The sequence below is a fragment of the Myotis daubentonii genome, chromosome 4 (genome assembly GCF_963259705.1).
Source record: "Myotis daubentonii chromosome 4, mMyoDau2.1, whole genome shotgun sequence".
Lineage (NCBI taxonomy): Eukaryota > Metazoa > Chordata > Mammalia > Chiroptera > Vespertilionidae > Myotis > Myotis daubentonii.
In genome coordinates, this window is record NC_081843.1 from 7,220,491 (window position 1) to 7,234,998 (window position 14,508).

The following is a 14,508-nucleotide window of genomic DNA, read 5'->3' on the forward strand; positions in this document are numbered from 1 at the left end:
GGTCTCAGCTCCAGGTCAGGGCTGGGCTGGGCCTGAAGCATGGTAGCAGCCATGGTTGGGTGAATGTTTAATATTTTAACCCTGCTGGCTTGGCTTCTGTCAGTATTTGCTTCCTAAAATAATAGAAAAGTTATTTTGATTTTCTGAACTATATAAATCATCCCATTCGATTTAATACCCCATTGATTGTAATTTGAATACCCCATTGATAGTAGTCACACTGGTTTTGGGTTTTTGTTTGTTTTTTTATATTTTATTGATTTTTTACAGAGAGGAAGGGAGAGAGATAGAGAGTCAGAAACATCGATGAGAGAGAAGCATCGATCAGCTGCCTCCTGCACATCTCCTACTGGGGATGTGCCCGCAACCCAGGCACATGCCCTTGACCGGAATCGAACCTGGGACCCTTCAGTCCGCAGGCCGACGCTCTATCCACTGAGCCAAACTGGTTTTGGCGGTCACACTGGTTTTATAAAACACATTCCTCTGCACCTGGAGGCCAGGACAGCACAATTACTCCAAATTGCCCCAGTGGCTCCAGATAATGTGTTTCCGTTGACTCAGTGGTCCCAAGACCCAAAACAATAATTAATCTTTGTAGATAACTAATCAGCTCAATCTAAGCTTCTGTAACAAACTGCTTTTTGCAAACCAGGTTCCTCATTCCAAACCTCGAGATGTAATCAATACCTGTGTGATATTTGCCTATATAAATCTGGTGTTTCAGCCACGGGGGGCACAACGAGATTTGGAGAGCAAATTGCCCCCTCGTAGTCCCAGCTTTGAAATGAATGTGGCTCCTTAACTCGACTTCTTGAGGCGTCCTTGAGTGATTCGCGGGGTACATTACAACAGGCCCAGCTCTCCCTGTCCCTGGAAAGACCATTCTCACTTTTCCTAATCTCAGCTGCACTGGAATTTGGAGTTTGACCTGCAAGAAGATTCTCACTGGCAGGAGGGAGGCCGCCACTGCCCTCCCAGCTCTGGCTGCAGGGAGAAGCCGGTCCCCTCTTCACCGCGCCCTGCCTTCTCCTGCCTCCGAAACCGCCGCCAGACCCCAGAGCAGGGGGCCCGCACCCAGAGGAAGGTAAGACCCCTCCAATGATCATTTTGCGAACTGGGAGCAGCCTGGGGACGGGACCCAGAGCGGCAGGGCCCGCGTTCCTCGGCAGCAGGCAGATGGGTGTCTGGAGGGTGGGCACAGCCAGTGGCACCAGGTGTGGGTCCCCTTTCCCACTGGCCGAGTCACTGGCCAACCGCTGAGCCTCAGGTCTGAGGACCCAGGGAAGGGGCAGGGGACGATCTGCGTAACAGTAAGCCCCGTGGTTCCTGCAGTGCAGCTGCTGGTGACTGAGCAAAAGGAGTTTCCACCGGCGCCTGCTGGGCACGGGTGGCGGGTCCTGGCCTGGTCTAACGGGCACAGTCACAAATCACAGAGGGAGCTGAGAGCCTTTTAGAAACTGGCCCGGGCCTCTCAGTGGCAGCGCTGGGACTCACCCCCCGGGACTGTGAGCTACCGCGACACCAGATTTCCAGTGGCTTTCTGCTGGATGGTTCGGGGCAGCGGCTGGGAGAGGTGGCCCGCAAAGGGGTCCTGGGGATGTGTCCCGTGGAGGGGGGTGGGGAGGTTCCCGATGCACCAGGGCATGTGGCACGGAAAACACCACGCTGCCGTCTCACAACCATTTACTGAGCATTGCAATTACCGAGCAAAGTTCAAATTCAACTGCGTCCTCCTGCAGGTCTAATCAGCTTCATCCAGGGGTTCGTGAATGGGGCAGCAGCCCCTCCGGCAACTAGAAGGGCGCTTCGAGGGGTTGTCCAAAGGGGGAGGTTTATTTAGGCGGAAAGAGGGTGGGACTAAGAAGTTAACAAGTGGATTATTTCAGGCCTGGACAGCGTCCCGTCGGGGAAGGCGAATGACCCCACTAGTGCTGACCAGGGAGTTCCAGGCGGCGGGTTTAAGTTCCACTCCCGGGAGAGGCTGGGCCGGCAGGCAGGCGGCGTGGCTTGGCTTTGGAGCCGGGGCTGAGCAACAGGGACTCCATTGGGGCCTGTTTCTCTTTCTAACACTGCTTTGGGGGCACAGTGCAGTGGGGACAGGCAGTAATGAGAGTCATGCAGGTCAAATGCCATGCTTGACTCAACGGTGATGAGGAGTCATGCCCGCTATCAGGACAAATAACGTAAGGGCCAAATTTAGGTTGAGGTCCAGAGAAGGCTGTTTGGGGTGACATCTGAAGGGTGAGTAGGAGTTCATCAAGCCAAGAGTGTAGGGAACAGCATGTCAGGCAGAGGGAACAGAATAGCAAAGGCCCTGAGGTATGAAATGCTGCTCAAGGAATGAAAAGAAGGCCGGTGTGAGATGGACAGGGCCACAGCAGAGCAGGCACAGAGGTGCTTCGAGCAGGAAAGTGATCTGATCTACCTGATGGAGGTTCTGTGTGAGGGTGGACTCGGAGCAGGTGTGGTACCAGGAGGCAAGACGGGAGGTTCCTGCTCGAGCGGCTTGGATGACAGTGAGAGAAGCCAAGGTGAGGGCAGTGGGTGGACGCAGGCTGGACTTTGGAAGTGGAATAGGAAGGGATTAAGAGTCAGTGGATTCTGGTCTAGGAAGCGGGTGGGGGAAGTGGCCGTTCGGGGAGACAGGCATGGTCTCCAGCTTGGACAGTTCCGTCTGCAGTGCCGGCTGGACCCCACTTAGATGCCGCGCTGGCCTTTGGATGGACAGGTGGGGACTCACAAGGTGCTCTTGTGACGGTGGGTCTCCCCGGGAACCGTGAGACGAGATCATCTCTGGAGGGCCAAGGAGGTGGAGCGGGAAGCTGGCCCAAGGTCACACAGAATGGCAGGGGCGCTCACATGGGGTGACCTCCTGTTAGCTGGCTGGGGACAGCTGCCACACCCTGCCCTGCCCGCGGTATCTTCCCTAAATGCCAGCATGTGGCCCTTCCCAACGGGCCGGGGACGGTGTGGCCTCTGCTCCAACCAAAGTCCCCGGGATCGTCCTCCCGGCCTTTGTCTAAGGACCAGTCGCCGATGAGCCCAGAGCACCCGCTGCTCAGGCTGGCAGAGTGGTCCTTCAGCTCCTCCCTCTGCAGGTCCAGGCCCAGTGTCCACTCCACCTCCCACAGTGGACCCGCCCGGCTGGGCTGCCTCCACCACAGCCTTGCTGGGCATCCCAGTCCCGAGCCGGTCACCAGCCGGGCTGTGGAGAGGCAGCCACCCCACTGGGCACCACAGGGGATGCTGGAGGGGAGTGGCTGCGGCTGGAGTTCCGCCAGGGCCCACAGCAGGCCGGGCTAGCAGCTCGGGGAGGCCGGGGAGGAGCCCGCATCGGTGCTTTAGTGGGGTGGCCCTGGCCCAGGACCGGCTGCGTTTCCTGTGTCTGTTCCCTGGGGGCCTCTGACCTGACCCTCAGGGCTGCTGTGTGCTTCACAGCTGGGGCCAGGGTCTTCCTGACCAGAGCCCATGCTCTTTTCCTCAACGGTTTTATAAGAAGGGCAGGGAGAGGCCCAGTCCTCTGGACCTAGTCATGTTGTATAAGGAGCTTTCGACAAACCTGTGACACGGTGACACGCGTCGGATTACTAGCCCATTCACAGGAAGGTTGTTGGCCCGTGATCTCTCTCGGAGCTGAGAAGAGGCAGTGCCCCTCGCGCCTCGTCACGCGGCCACGGCCGCCGTTCCGGGAGAGTGCCGGCCTGAAGTTGGGCTTCGTGGTTGGAGGGCCACTGTCCCCGCTCGAGAGCCGTCCTGGGCTCCCGTCTCTCTGTCCCAGCTCCCGTCCCTGCCTGAGTCTGTGATCCTTGGCCGCTGTGCCACGTCCGAGCCAAACACTGCGCACGGCTGTGTCTCTGAATGTACTGAGTACACGGGCGGTTTTATGCTGCAAATCTTGTTCGTTTCTTTTACTTTCGCTATGAAATGTTTCAGAGGCACAAGTTATAAAGGATAATAACCCCACCAGCGGACGCCACACAGGAGAGAACGCGGTCCAGGCCCCGCCCCCTGCCCACGCAGCCGGCTGTGGAAAATTCCCACATCTGCCATGTGGGTGATGTAACCCGCCCAGAGCAGAGGGTGAGCGGCTGGCCGGTTCCCTTTTGTTCTTTGGCCCATCGGGGGCCACAAGGGAGGGTGTTCTTGCAAACAAAGCCTTCGTTATGGAGCCTGCTTTGCACGCCTCTGCCCTCCCATCCAGGGAGCGCCCTCGCAAAAGGTGAAGCAGGAGCCCACCCCAGTGTGCCCGCCTGGGCGGGGCGAGGGGCAGCAGGCCCTGGTGTCATTTCATCCAGTGGCCTGGGCACACGTGCTGCACGGGCCAGGTCCGCCTTGCTCACCGCGTTGTCCTCCATGCCCAGCACAGCGCCTGGCACACAGCTGGTGCCTAATGAGTGTTTGTCACTGAGTCCCCAGGGCTTAGCATGTGGCCTGGCACACAGCTGGTGCCTAATGAGTGTTTGTCACTGAGTCCCCAGGGCTTAGCATGTGGCCTGGCACACAGCTGGTGCCTAATGAGTGTTTGTCACTGAGTCCCCAGGGCTTAGCATGTGGCCTGGCACACAGCTGGTGCCTAATGAGTGTTTGTCACTGAGTCCCCAGGGCTTAGCATGTGGCCTGGCACACAGCTGGTGCCTAATGAGTGTTTGTCACTGAGTCCCCAGGGCTTAGCATGTGGCCTGGCACACAGCTGGTGCCTAATGAGTGTTGTCACTGAGTCCCCAGGGCTTAGCATGGAGCCTGGCACACAGCTGGTGCCTAATGAGTGTTGTCACTGAGTCCCCAGGGCTTAGCATGGAGCCTGGCACACAGCTGGTGCCTAATGAGTGTTTGTCACTGAGTCCCCAGGCCTTAGCATGGAGCCTGGCACACAGCTGGTGCCTAATGAGTGTTTGTCACTGAGTCCCCAGGGCTTAGCATGTGGCCTGGCACACAGCTGGTGCCTAATGAGTGCTTATGGAAGAGACACAGGGAAAGGGAGCCAAGGACAGAAGGAGAGGAGGGAAGGAGAGAAGGGCCGAGAGGGACAAACGAGACAGACCCACCAGCGTTGGATGATGCAACGAGCTTCCGCTGGAGACCCACACCTGTCATTACTGTGGCCTAGAAGCAAGTGGCACCGCAGGCCCAGAGCCCAGCTCACTGGCACCTCTTGGTGCCTGTTTCCCACCTGCAGGGTGGGCGTGTCATGTGCTGGCGAGGAGGAGATAAGAGCACACGTGTGCCTGGCGGGCTGCGTGCCTGGCGTTCGATGGCAGTGCCATGGGCTTGCTGGAGAGCGGGCACCTTGCAAGCTCTGCCTGGGAGCTTGTGGCCGGACAGCAGCACCTGGGCTCTGGTTTCTCTGTCTGTGCTCCTATCCCCAGGTGAGGATGCAGCCGGCCCCTCCTGGCCCCGGCAGGCCCCACCTCCTGGGACTCAGGAAGAGCCTGGGGCGGCACCAGCAATGAGTAACTTGTTTATCTGCCCCACCCCTCCCGGTGCCTGGCAGGCAGAGGCCTTCCAGAGGGGCTGGGGGAGGGGCGGGGGACCCGGAGTGCTGCTCCTCCTCACCCTCCCTCCCATTTAGACCTGCTGGCTTCTAGAACAATCTATCTCAGCCCCCAATTAAGCTGCTTCCTAAGCCCCTTGTTCTCAGTTCTCATCGTTGGGAGCAGCAGGTTGACAGTTTGAAAATGCAGGCTCTGAAGTCAGACAGATCCGGACTGAGGCTGAGCTCTGTGAGCCTCCTCCCAGCCTCAGCGAGAGTTCAAAGCTCCCCTTGGGGTGGGCGGGAACTAACAGATCGCTGAGCCCCTCCCCTCCCCAGGCGGCTTCTCTAAGTGAACCCCGCCGTGTGCAGGCCTCCGGGTCTCGCGCTGGGTCTCCAGGGGGCACCCGGGGCTGTCAGTGCTGTGGCCTCGGTGGGTAGAGGCCAGGGCTGCTGCGCGCATCCTGCAGTGCCAGCCCCGGAACAGAGCCACCCGGTCCCACGGGCAATAGAGGTGAAGCCCTGCAGCGACAAGGACAGGACAGTCCTGCACCGCAGCCGGCGCTCTGTTCGCCTTCTGATCAGAAGCAGGAAACTGCTCCCCGTTCTCCCCTCACGTTCCCTGTCATGAGGCACCCAGTGACCAACGCCCTGCCTGCCCACTGCTTGCTTCTAGTCAGGCCTCCCCCCTGGCCACGCCACGTGCTGGTCCACAGTCCCTCGATGGCCGCCCCTGGCTCAGAGCAGCTGTGCAGGGGGCCCAGGGCTGCTCCCCCCGCGGAGGTGTTTTGAGAATTTACGGGACAGCTTTTGGTTGTCACATGATTTGGGACACTACTGGCATCTAGTGCCCGGAGGCCAGAGACGGTAGCCACCCCGAAATGCACAGCTGCCCCAGGTGGCCTTTCTGACGTCCCACCAGACGTGTGTGTGTGGGGGGTGGGGGGGGGCGAAACATGCTTAGGACCTACGCCCAGTTGACACAGCACAATATATTGGGGTACTTTTTTAAAAAATATATTTTATTGATTTTTTACAGAGAGGAAGGGAGAGGGATAGAGAGTTAGAAACATCGATGAGAGAGAAACATCAATTCAGCTGCCTCCTGCACACCCCCTACTGGGGATATGCCCGCAACCAAGGTATATGCCCGCAACCAAGGTACATGCCCTTGACCGGAATCGAACCTGGGACCCCTCAGTCCGCAGGCCGACGCTCTATCCACTGAGCCAAACCGGTCAGGGCCTGTTGGGGTACTTTTGATGTAGGAATGTCCCCGCTGTTATTTCCCACGCTGTCTCAGATAGTTTTCACAGGGCTCTGCCTCACGTTAGGAGCACGGTGTTCGTGGCACCTGCTTGGACTTCCCCATAACGTTTAAAATCGCAAAGCACTTCTACAAATGTAACATCTGGTGCGCACAAGCCTCAAGTCGTGTCTGTAGACTCGCCCTTATTCTGTGCTTCTGGAATACAATGGCTTCTGCGTCCCCTGTTTCTCTTCAGAGCCCCTTTCGCGCAGTCGAAAGCATCTGCCCGCCCTTTGCGTCTTCCGGGCGCGGCAGAGCAGTTTCCGGTTGAAGCAGCATGATTCTCTCATAAACGCTGACCTTTGATTTCTCAGACAAGTGTCTCTGAGTCCTCTGACCCCTCCTGGGTTAGAGGCTGTGGCCTCGGTGGGTTAGATGCTGGGAGGAGGCTCGCAGAGCTCAGCCTCAGATCTGGACCTGTCTGACTTCAGAGCCTGCATTTTCAAACTGGGTTATTTGAACCCAAGGAGAGTGCGTGTCCTGGAACCTCCGACCTGCAGCCAGTCAGTCGGAAGCACAGGTGACGACCTGGACGTGCAGGGGGGTGGGGACAGTCCTGTAGGTCCGAACCCTTAACCTTAATCTTGTGGCTCTCAGAGCCCTTTTTAGGGGCTAATACGAAATACTTGTTATAAAAACGGGTATGAAAGGATGAGACCACTGATTTATATTATCCGTAAATGACACCAAAGGGCTGTGCGATCGCCTTCATGTCTGACCAGCCTCACTGCCCCCTCCCCTCCCATCTTAATACTCAGGCAAGAGTCTGGTGGTTCTGTAAACGGGTCCTGCTCATCACACCTCCCTGTCTGCAGGTGCTGTGGTCTCAGCCCCGAAAGCTCCCCAGAACGCCCCCCTCGCCCCTCCGCCCCATCCACACAGGACCACCTACTCATTCATCAAAACCCAGGTCAGGTGCTGCATCTGGGTTCCTCCGTGGAAAAGTAGGTGTCCTTGCCTTCCTCCACCTTCTAGAGCAGTGGTTCTCAGCTTTGACTGCACATTAGAATCTTTTCAAAGATCTGGGAATCTTTTTAAAATCCTGGTTTCTGGGCCTCATCCTTCGGAAATTGTGTTTCTTTGTTATGGGGTGGGGCCACAACATTAGTAACAAAGAAACAGAATTTCCGGAGGATGAGGTCCAGAAATCAGGATTTTAAAAAGCTTCCCCGTGATTCTAATGTGCAGCCCAGGCTGAGAACCGCTGGTATAGAGAATAGTAGCAGCGCCACAAGGTACTGAGCTCAGCTGTGCAAGCGCAGTGCTCGCACTTCACAGCTCACAGCACCTGAAGTGGCCACGCTCATTGCCACGCTCTGCAGAGGAGAAGGCTCAGTGTTGGAGAAACTGTGGGATGTGTGCGCCTTATCAGGAGGGTCAGGGATGGAGCCGGCTACGCCGCTCCAGGCGGGACGCTTCCACACGTGGGCCTCTGTGCTCGCTGCACCGGGCGTGGCCCTGTGTGGTGTTCCCTGTGAGCAGTTCCCACTGTGGGGCTGCACCTCCTGGAGGCAGGGACAGCCTTTCCATGCCTGGGCCGCTGGAGGCTCACACGCTGAGCTGAATCACATCTTCACCAGGAGGAAGTCAGTGCCAGTGGCTTGTAGTGAAAATCACCCTTGAGGGTGTTATTAGTTCCGGCTTCCAACAGCAGAGCTTTCTCTCGGGCAGCTGCCTGCGATGCCGGAGGGGCAGGTCCGTGTGCTCCCATCTCCCGGGCCACGGCTACCAGGTGTACTGGACTGGAAGGTGGTGGTCGTGGTCTGTGAAGTCATCTACACTTCTGGCAATTTCTACAGGAACAAGTTGAGGTGCCTGGCCTTCCTCCACAAGCAGATGAACACCAGCCCTTCCCTCAGCCCCATCGCTTCCGGCCCGACGGGAGGAGGCATGTGCCCCACAGGACCAAGCGGTCACGCCGCCCAGGACCGCCTCCAGGCATCAGTGGGACCCGCACCCGGACAAGAGAAATCCGATGTGGTCCCTGCCTCCCCAAGGTCGTGCGCCTGGTGCCTGCACAGGTCTGTCTACCCAGGGTGTCGGGCTCATGAGGCTCTGGAATGCCAGGCATCACAGCTGCCCCGGGGGAAGAAGGCCAAGACCCTCACTGGGAGGAAGAAGAGCTCACAAGGCCACTGACATGGGCGAACACCACGCGCAAAAGAAAACCAGCAGGTACGCTCAGGCCCTCAGAACTCCTGGACTCCTGGTCTGAGCCCAGTCAAACTGACTGTTCATTCCTCATGCTCGCCCGGCCTGCCTTCCCCCATCGCCTAGGAAGTGGGGCTGCCCACCTGCCTTCCCCCATCGCCCTAGGAAGTGGGGATGCCCACCTGCCTTCCCCCATCGCCCTAGGAAGTGGGGATGCCCGCCTGCCTTCCCCCATCGCCCTAGGAAGTGGGGATGCCCACCTGCCTTCCCCCATTGCCCTAGGAAGTGGGGATGCCCGCCTGCCTTTCCCCATCGCCCTAGGAAGTGGGGACCCCCAGGAACTACCATCTGGCGCCACAGGCATGTGGACTTTGAAGGCGGGGAACACAGAGGACGCCTTAGTCACTGGCTGAAGAAAGGCCTTTTAAAGAGTTGAACCGGCTCCGAGAGCTAGGCAGTCATCATTTGCCTGTGACCTACTCATTCACGAGAGTGTTGGGAAATCAGCCATTGGAACAGCTGGTTCAGTTTCAGTATTTACAAGTAAGCTGGAAATCTCAAGTTTAAACTTCCCGCATGCTCAGGTGCTGGACTGTGCCGTCGGGAGGAAGGAGCCAACGCTGGGGGCAGGGTGGGCCCGCTGCGTCCGACCGCCTCGGGTCACGGGCATCACCCTCTCACCCTCCCTGTACCTATGATCAGAAATGAATAAATTATTTTTAAAGAAATAAAAACAGCACCAGTTTATTACCTTATAGTTCTGAAAGTCATACGTTTCCAATAGGTCTTAAAGGGCTAAAAGTCAAGGCAACAGCAGGCCAGACTCCTGTGTGTTCTAGGGGCGACTCCATTAATTTGCTTTCTCACCATCTAGCAGCCACCTGCTGTCCATGGCTTCCGGCTCTATTCTTCCACCTTTAAAGCCAGCAGCACTGGGCCAAATCCTCCTCACTGTCCTCTCTGACTTCCTCCCCCACGTGGACGGACCCGGGGGTTGCACACTCCCTCTCAGAGCTTTAGGACATGCTTCCTATTAGAAGGAGCACTGGTTAGCAACCTTAATTCCATCTGCAAACTTCATCGTCCTTTCTCATGTGACTTTTTTTTGTTAATCTTCTCCAGAGGATATTTTTCCTATTGATTTTTTAGAGAGAGTGGAAGGGAGGGGAGGGACATAGAAAGAGAAACATTGATGTGAGAGAGACACAGTGATTGGTTGCCTCCTGCACAAGCCCAGCCCAGGGCCCAGGGATCGAGCCTGCCACCGAGGTACGTGTCCTTGACCGGAATTGAACCTGAGACCCTTGAGTCCTCAGGCTGGTGCTCTAACCACTGAGAAAAACTGGCTAGGGCCTTTGCCATGTACCTGAACATATTCACAGGTTCTGGGGATTGGGATATAAAGACCTTTGAGGAGACATAATTCTGCCTACCACAGAGATGCCTTAAGTCACCCATGAAAGTGCAGTGCACTTCGAAATGGCTTAGAACAGTGATTCAAAACAGATTCTGGAGCAACTCCCAGCTCTACCACTGAGCTCTATTACCTTGGGCAAGTTATCTAATGCCAGAAGCCGGTCCATCCTTGTTGCTTGACACAGTCACTGCAGGGAAGAAACATCTGCACAGCATATGTTTCAAGAGACCTGGCGTATATGGCATACTGTTCTTAATATGTTTGCTCCCCTTCTTAGCGCTATGTGTTCTAACCAGGGCCACCTCCCTGAGAAAGGTTGTTTCCCCAGGTGGGGATATTTCCCTGGAGTTAGGAATTAATGGGACTAAGGAAGGGAATGAATCAGTAAAACCCCCTAGTGTTACAGAAATACCATGTACTACTTATGAAGAACTTGGACTAAGACTGTTGGCAATAAATTTGGGACTTGTTGGGCCCACATCCCCAGGGGTCTGCCCACCAGGGAAAGCACCACAGCCTATACCCCTGGAGACCCACCGACACAGGGCAGTCCCAGGGAAGGCAAGCAGCGGGGCTGGGAGGACATAACCTTTACTGGGTAGGATAATCTCCTTCAGTCACTTCCTTGTAGCTTATCAGTAGAGCAGTAGAATAGTGACCTTGGAATAGCCCTTATAATGGAACACAGAGATTAACCTAGACAAGATTAAAATCAACAGAACTAGATAGAGACAGGATTTTTGGTAAAGGTCAGATAAGAAACTATGAACATGAAACAAGGAACTGTAGGAGGTTAAGGGAGGACCCAAAACATACCATGATGTGACTATAGAGGCATGCTTATAGGATCAAATGGTATAAATACAGATGTAACAGGAGAATAAAGAGAGAACCTGGCTATGCTGATCATCTGAATGCTGCCTCCATGTCATTCCTTCTTCACCGACTCCATCCACACCTTTGGGAACCCCTGGACCTGCTGGGGCTGGACCCCAACAACCTAACTTCTCTGTGCCTCAATTTTGCCATCTGGAAAACGGTAGAACAGTGCCCACTTTGCAGATTTGTAAATACTTAGAATAAGGCCTGGCATGCAGTAGGTGTTATATAGGCACTTGTTAAATATATACAATTTTATTGGAACAAGTTTGTAGTGTCTGGCCAAGCCTCCGACAAAATTATTGGCTAGGCCTTGGCCCGGCTTTCAGGTACTTGGGAATCAGAAACTGGCTCAGGCATCTTTCTCTGTCATTCCTGTTGTGTTTGTTAAGTGGCAGAAGTGATGACACCATCTGTACTATTTAAATTGTTTATCCTTCTTTATATTCTGCGGAGTGAGTGGCTGAATTGGTAAGAATTAACTATGGATTTGATAAAACTTCCCTGTAAACATTTGCTGAGTGAATGGGTGCTGGATGGATGAATCGACCCTCAGCTTTGTCTCCACACTCATCCCTCCATGCGTCGCCTATTGGGCCTATTGGCTGTCCCAGACAGGCAGTGAGAGGGTGTCGCCTTGCTTGGCTGTCCCAGGCAGGCAGTGAGCGGGGGAGAGTGGTGCTGGGCTCTGCATCTGACGCGCATGTGACCTCCACAGGATGCAAAGTGTGTTCAGTACCATGGAGAGCGGCCATGGCAGCCCGAGGCCCACACAGCCGGACCCCCTGGAGGCCTTTCCCCAGAGGAGCCTGGAGGCAGGTGACATCGCGGTGCTGGCCCTGTACTTCCTCTTCGTCCTGGCCGTGGGACTGTGGGTAAGCCAGGCCAGGGGGCGGCAGAGGGGAAGAAACTAAATTCAAAACTTTAAATTTTAAAAAATGCACCGACCGTTGGCCCCGGGTCAGGTGCCGAGTTAGGCACTTTCGCTTACGTAATCTCATGTAACATGCACGGGTCCTTATGAAGAAGAGGCTATCACCATGCCCATCTCATAGATACAAAAACTGAGGCTCAGAGAATTTCACTTTCTCATTCTGTGGGGAAGTTAGGAGAGCAGGGGTTAAAATCCGTATCTCCTGCACTTTGAAGCCCGTGCTCTTTTTTTAAAGGAAGGTTTTCTTTAGTCACATGATTCAAAAATAAAAACAACTTTAAAATGAGATACAGTGCAAAGTCCATGACTCACTTCCCTCCACAGGTAGCCACTGTCATTAATTCTGTGGTAAATTAGTGTATTCTCTCATAGTTCCTTTATGCAAAATCCAAGAAAATATTGTGTACATTTTCCTCCTTTAAAAATAGGAGGCAGCCCTAGATGGTTTGGCTCAGTGGATAGAGCCTTGGCCTGTGGACCGAAGGGTCCCGGGTTCGATTCCGGTCAAGGGCATGTACCGTGATTGCAGGCTCCTCCCGGTCCGGGCCCTGCTCAGGGCCTGTGCAGGAGGCAACCAATCGATGTGTTTCTCTCACATCAATATTTCTCTCACGCCGAAACAGGTTTGGCTCGGTGGATAGAGCGTTGGCCTGCGGACTGAGGGGTCCCAGGTTCGATTCTGGTCAGGGGCATGTGCCTGGGTTGTGGGCACATCCCCAGTGGGAGATGTGCAGGAGGCAGCTGATTGATGTTTCTCTCTCATCGATGTTTCTAGCTCTCTATCCCTCTCCCTTCCTCTCTGTAAAAAATCAATAAAATATATATTTTTTAAAAAAAATTTCTCTCAGTCTGCCACAGATTCTGCTGGGAGGAGACCGAGCCCAGTAAGGTGGGGCTGCTGGGAGTTGGGAGGATGGGGCAAGTGCTGGTCAGGCTTTTGGGGAAGTTGAGGGGGTGTGGGATCCACCTCAAAGCCACACAGCGTGGTCACTGACACCTGCTAAGTCCGCCCAGACCTCTACGTTCTGGCCAAAGCAGCTGACTCCTCCCTCAGCAGGGCCCAGCTCCACAGGGAGCAGGACAGGGAGCCTAGAGGGTGGGCTTGTGCACTCCCCCGGGCTGATGTCCTTTGGGAAGGAATGCTCCACCCAGGAAAGGCGGTGTTCTGCAGCATGGGAGAGGGACTCGGCACAGGGATTCTGCCGGCTGGCCCTTCAGCTCTCTCCCAGAGCCACAAACCCCAGACTCTCCTCATGTGACTCTAGTCCAGTGGTCGGCAAACCGCGGCTTGCAAGCCACATGCGGCTCTTTAGCCCCTTGAGTGTGGCTCTTCCACAAAATACCGACTTCTGCGCATGGGCCACGAAGTTTCAATCGCACTGTACTGCGCACCCACACGTGGCATTTTGTGGAAGAGCCACACTCAAGGGGCCAAAGAGCCGCATGTGGCTCGTGAGTCGCAGTTTGCCGACCATGGCTCTAGTCCATCCTGTTCTCCCTTTGCTGGAGCCCAGGGTGAGTGACTGCAGATGGCATTTTGTGCACTGGCCCTTTAAGAGGGCGCTTCTGTCTCCAGTGGACTCTCGTCCCCCCCTGACAGACAGAAGCCCTGAGGCTTTTCACAGCCAGATGTTCTGTGGGCGCCTCTTCCTGGCTCTTTGCTCAAGGAGAACCCCCTGCAGTTTCGAACCTCAGCCACCATCTCCGTTTGTGGGGCCAGCCCTTTTCTTGTCTCTGCCCTTCCGACCCCTGGTGATGTGGCTTTTTCTGTAAATCCTTGGTTATAAAACTCCTCTTCAGCTAGTCTTCAGACTTTTCTGTAATTTAGTTGTAATCCCAGCTCAGTGTTGGGAGGAGGTGAGTGTAGCTTCCACCTACTCCACTGCCATCTTAGGTTCTCTGTTTGGTTCTTTTTAATACTTTCAATCTCTTTAGTAAAGTACTCTTCTATTTTTTAACTTTATCCCTGAGCTCACTGAGCTGCCTTTCTGAGTGTCTTAGTATCTTGTTGACTTTTTTTCATGACTATATCGAATTCTCTATCATTTAGATCCTAACTTCCCATGACTTTGGTTTGTGGGCGATTGTCATTTATTTCTGTGGTACTATGTTTCCGTGGTTGTTCATGCTGCTTGTGGCACATTTGAAATAGTGAACACTTTTTCTATTTAGGTACCATTTTGATTTTTAACAATTCAGTAGGTTGATAATTAGAGGCCTTTCTTTTGTTTTCCAGCAGAAAATCTTTCTTACCTGTGTTTCTTGTGCCTCTTGGGTCCTGATGGAGGGGTGGCACTGTGGTCATGAGAGTCACTGCCTGGGTGAGCAGGATGGGGGTACCGCTG

At 54.9% G+C, this 14,508-nt stretch overlaps 1 protein-coding gene across 1 annotated transcript in view; it reads left to right on the top strand.

Moving 5' to 3' along the window:
* Nucleotides 1-939: 939 nt before the first annotated feature.
* The window catches only part of SLC5A11 (solute carrier family 5 member 11), a 52,802-nt gene continuing 39,233 nt past the window's right edge, over nucleotides 940-14,508 (top strand). The window contains exons 1-2 of the mRNA XM_059692125.1: nucleotides 940-1,087; nucleotides 11,948-12,104. Coding sequence (XP_059548108.1) covers nucleotides 11,949-12,104 — 156 coding nt within the window. The 5' untranslated portion in view covers nucleotides 940-1,087; nucleotide 11,948. The remainder of the gene's footprint in view (nucleotides 1,088-11,947; nucleotides 12,105-14,508) is intronic.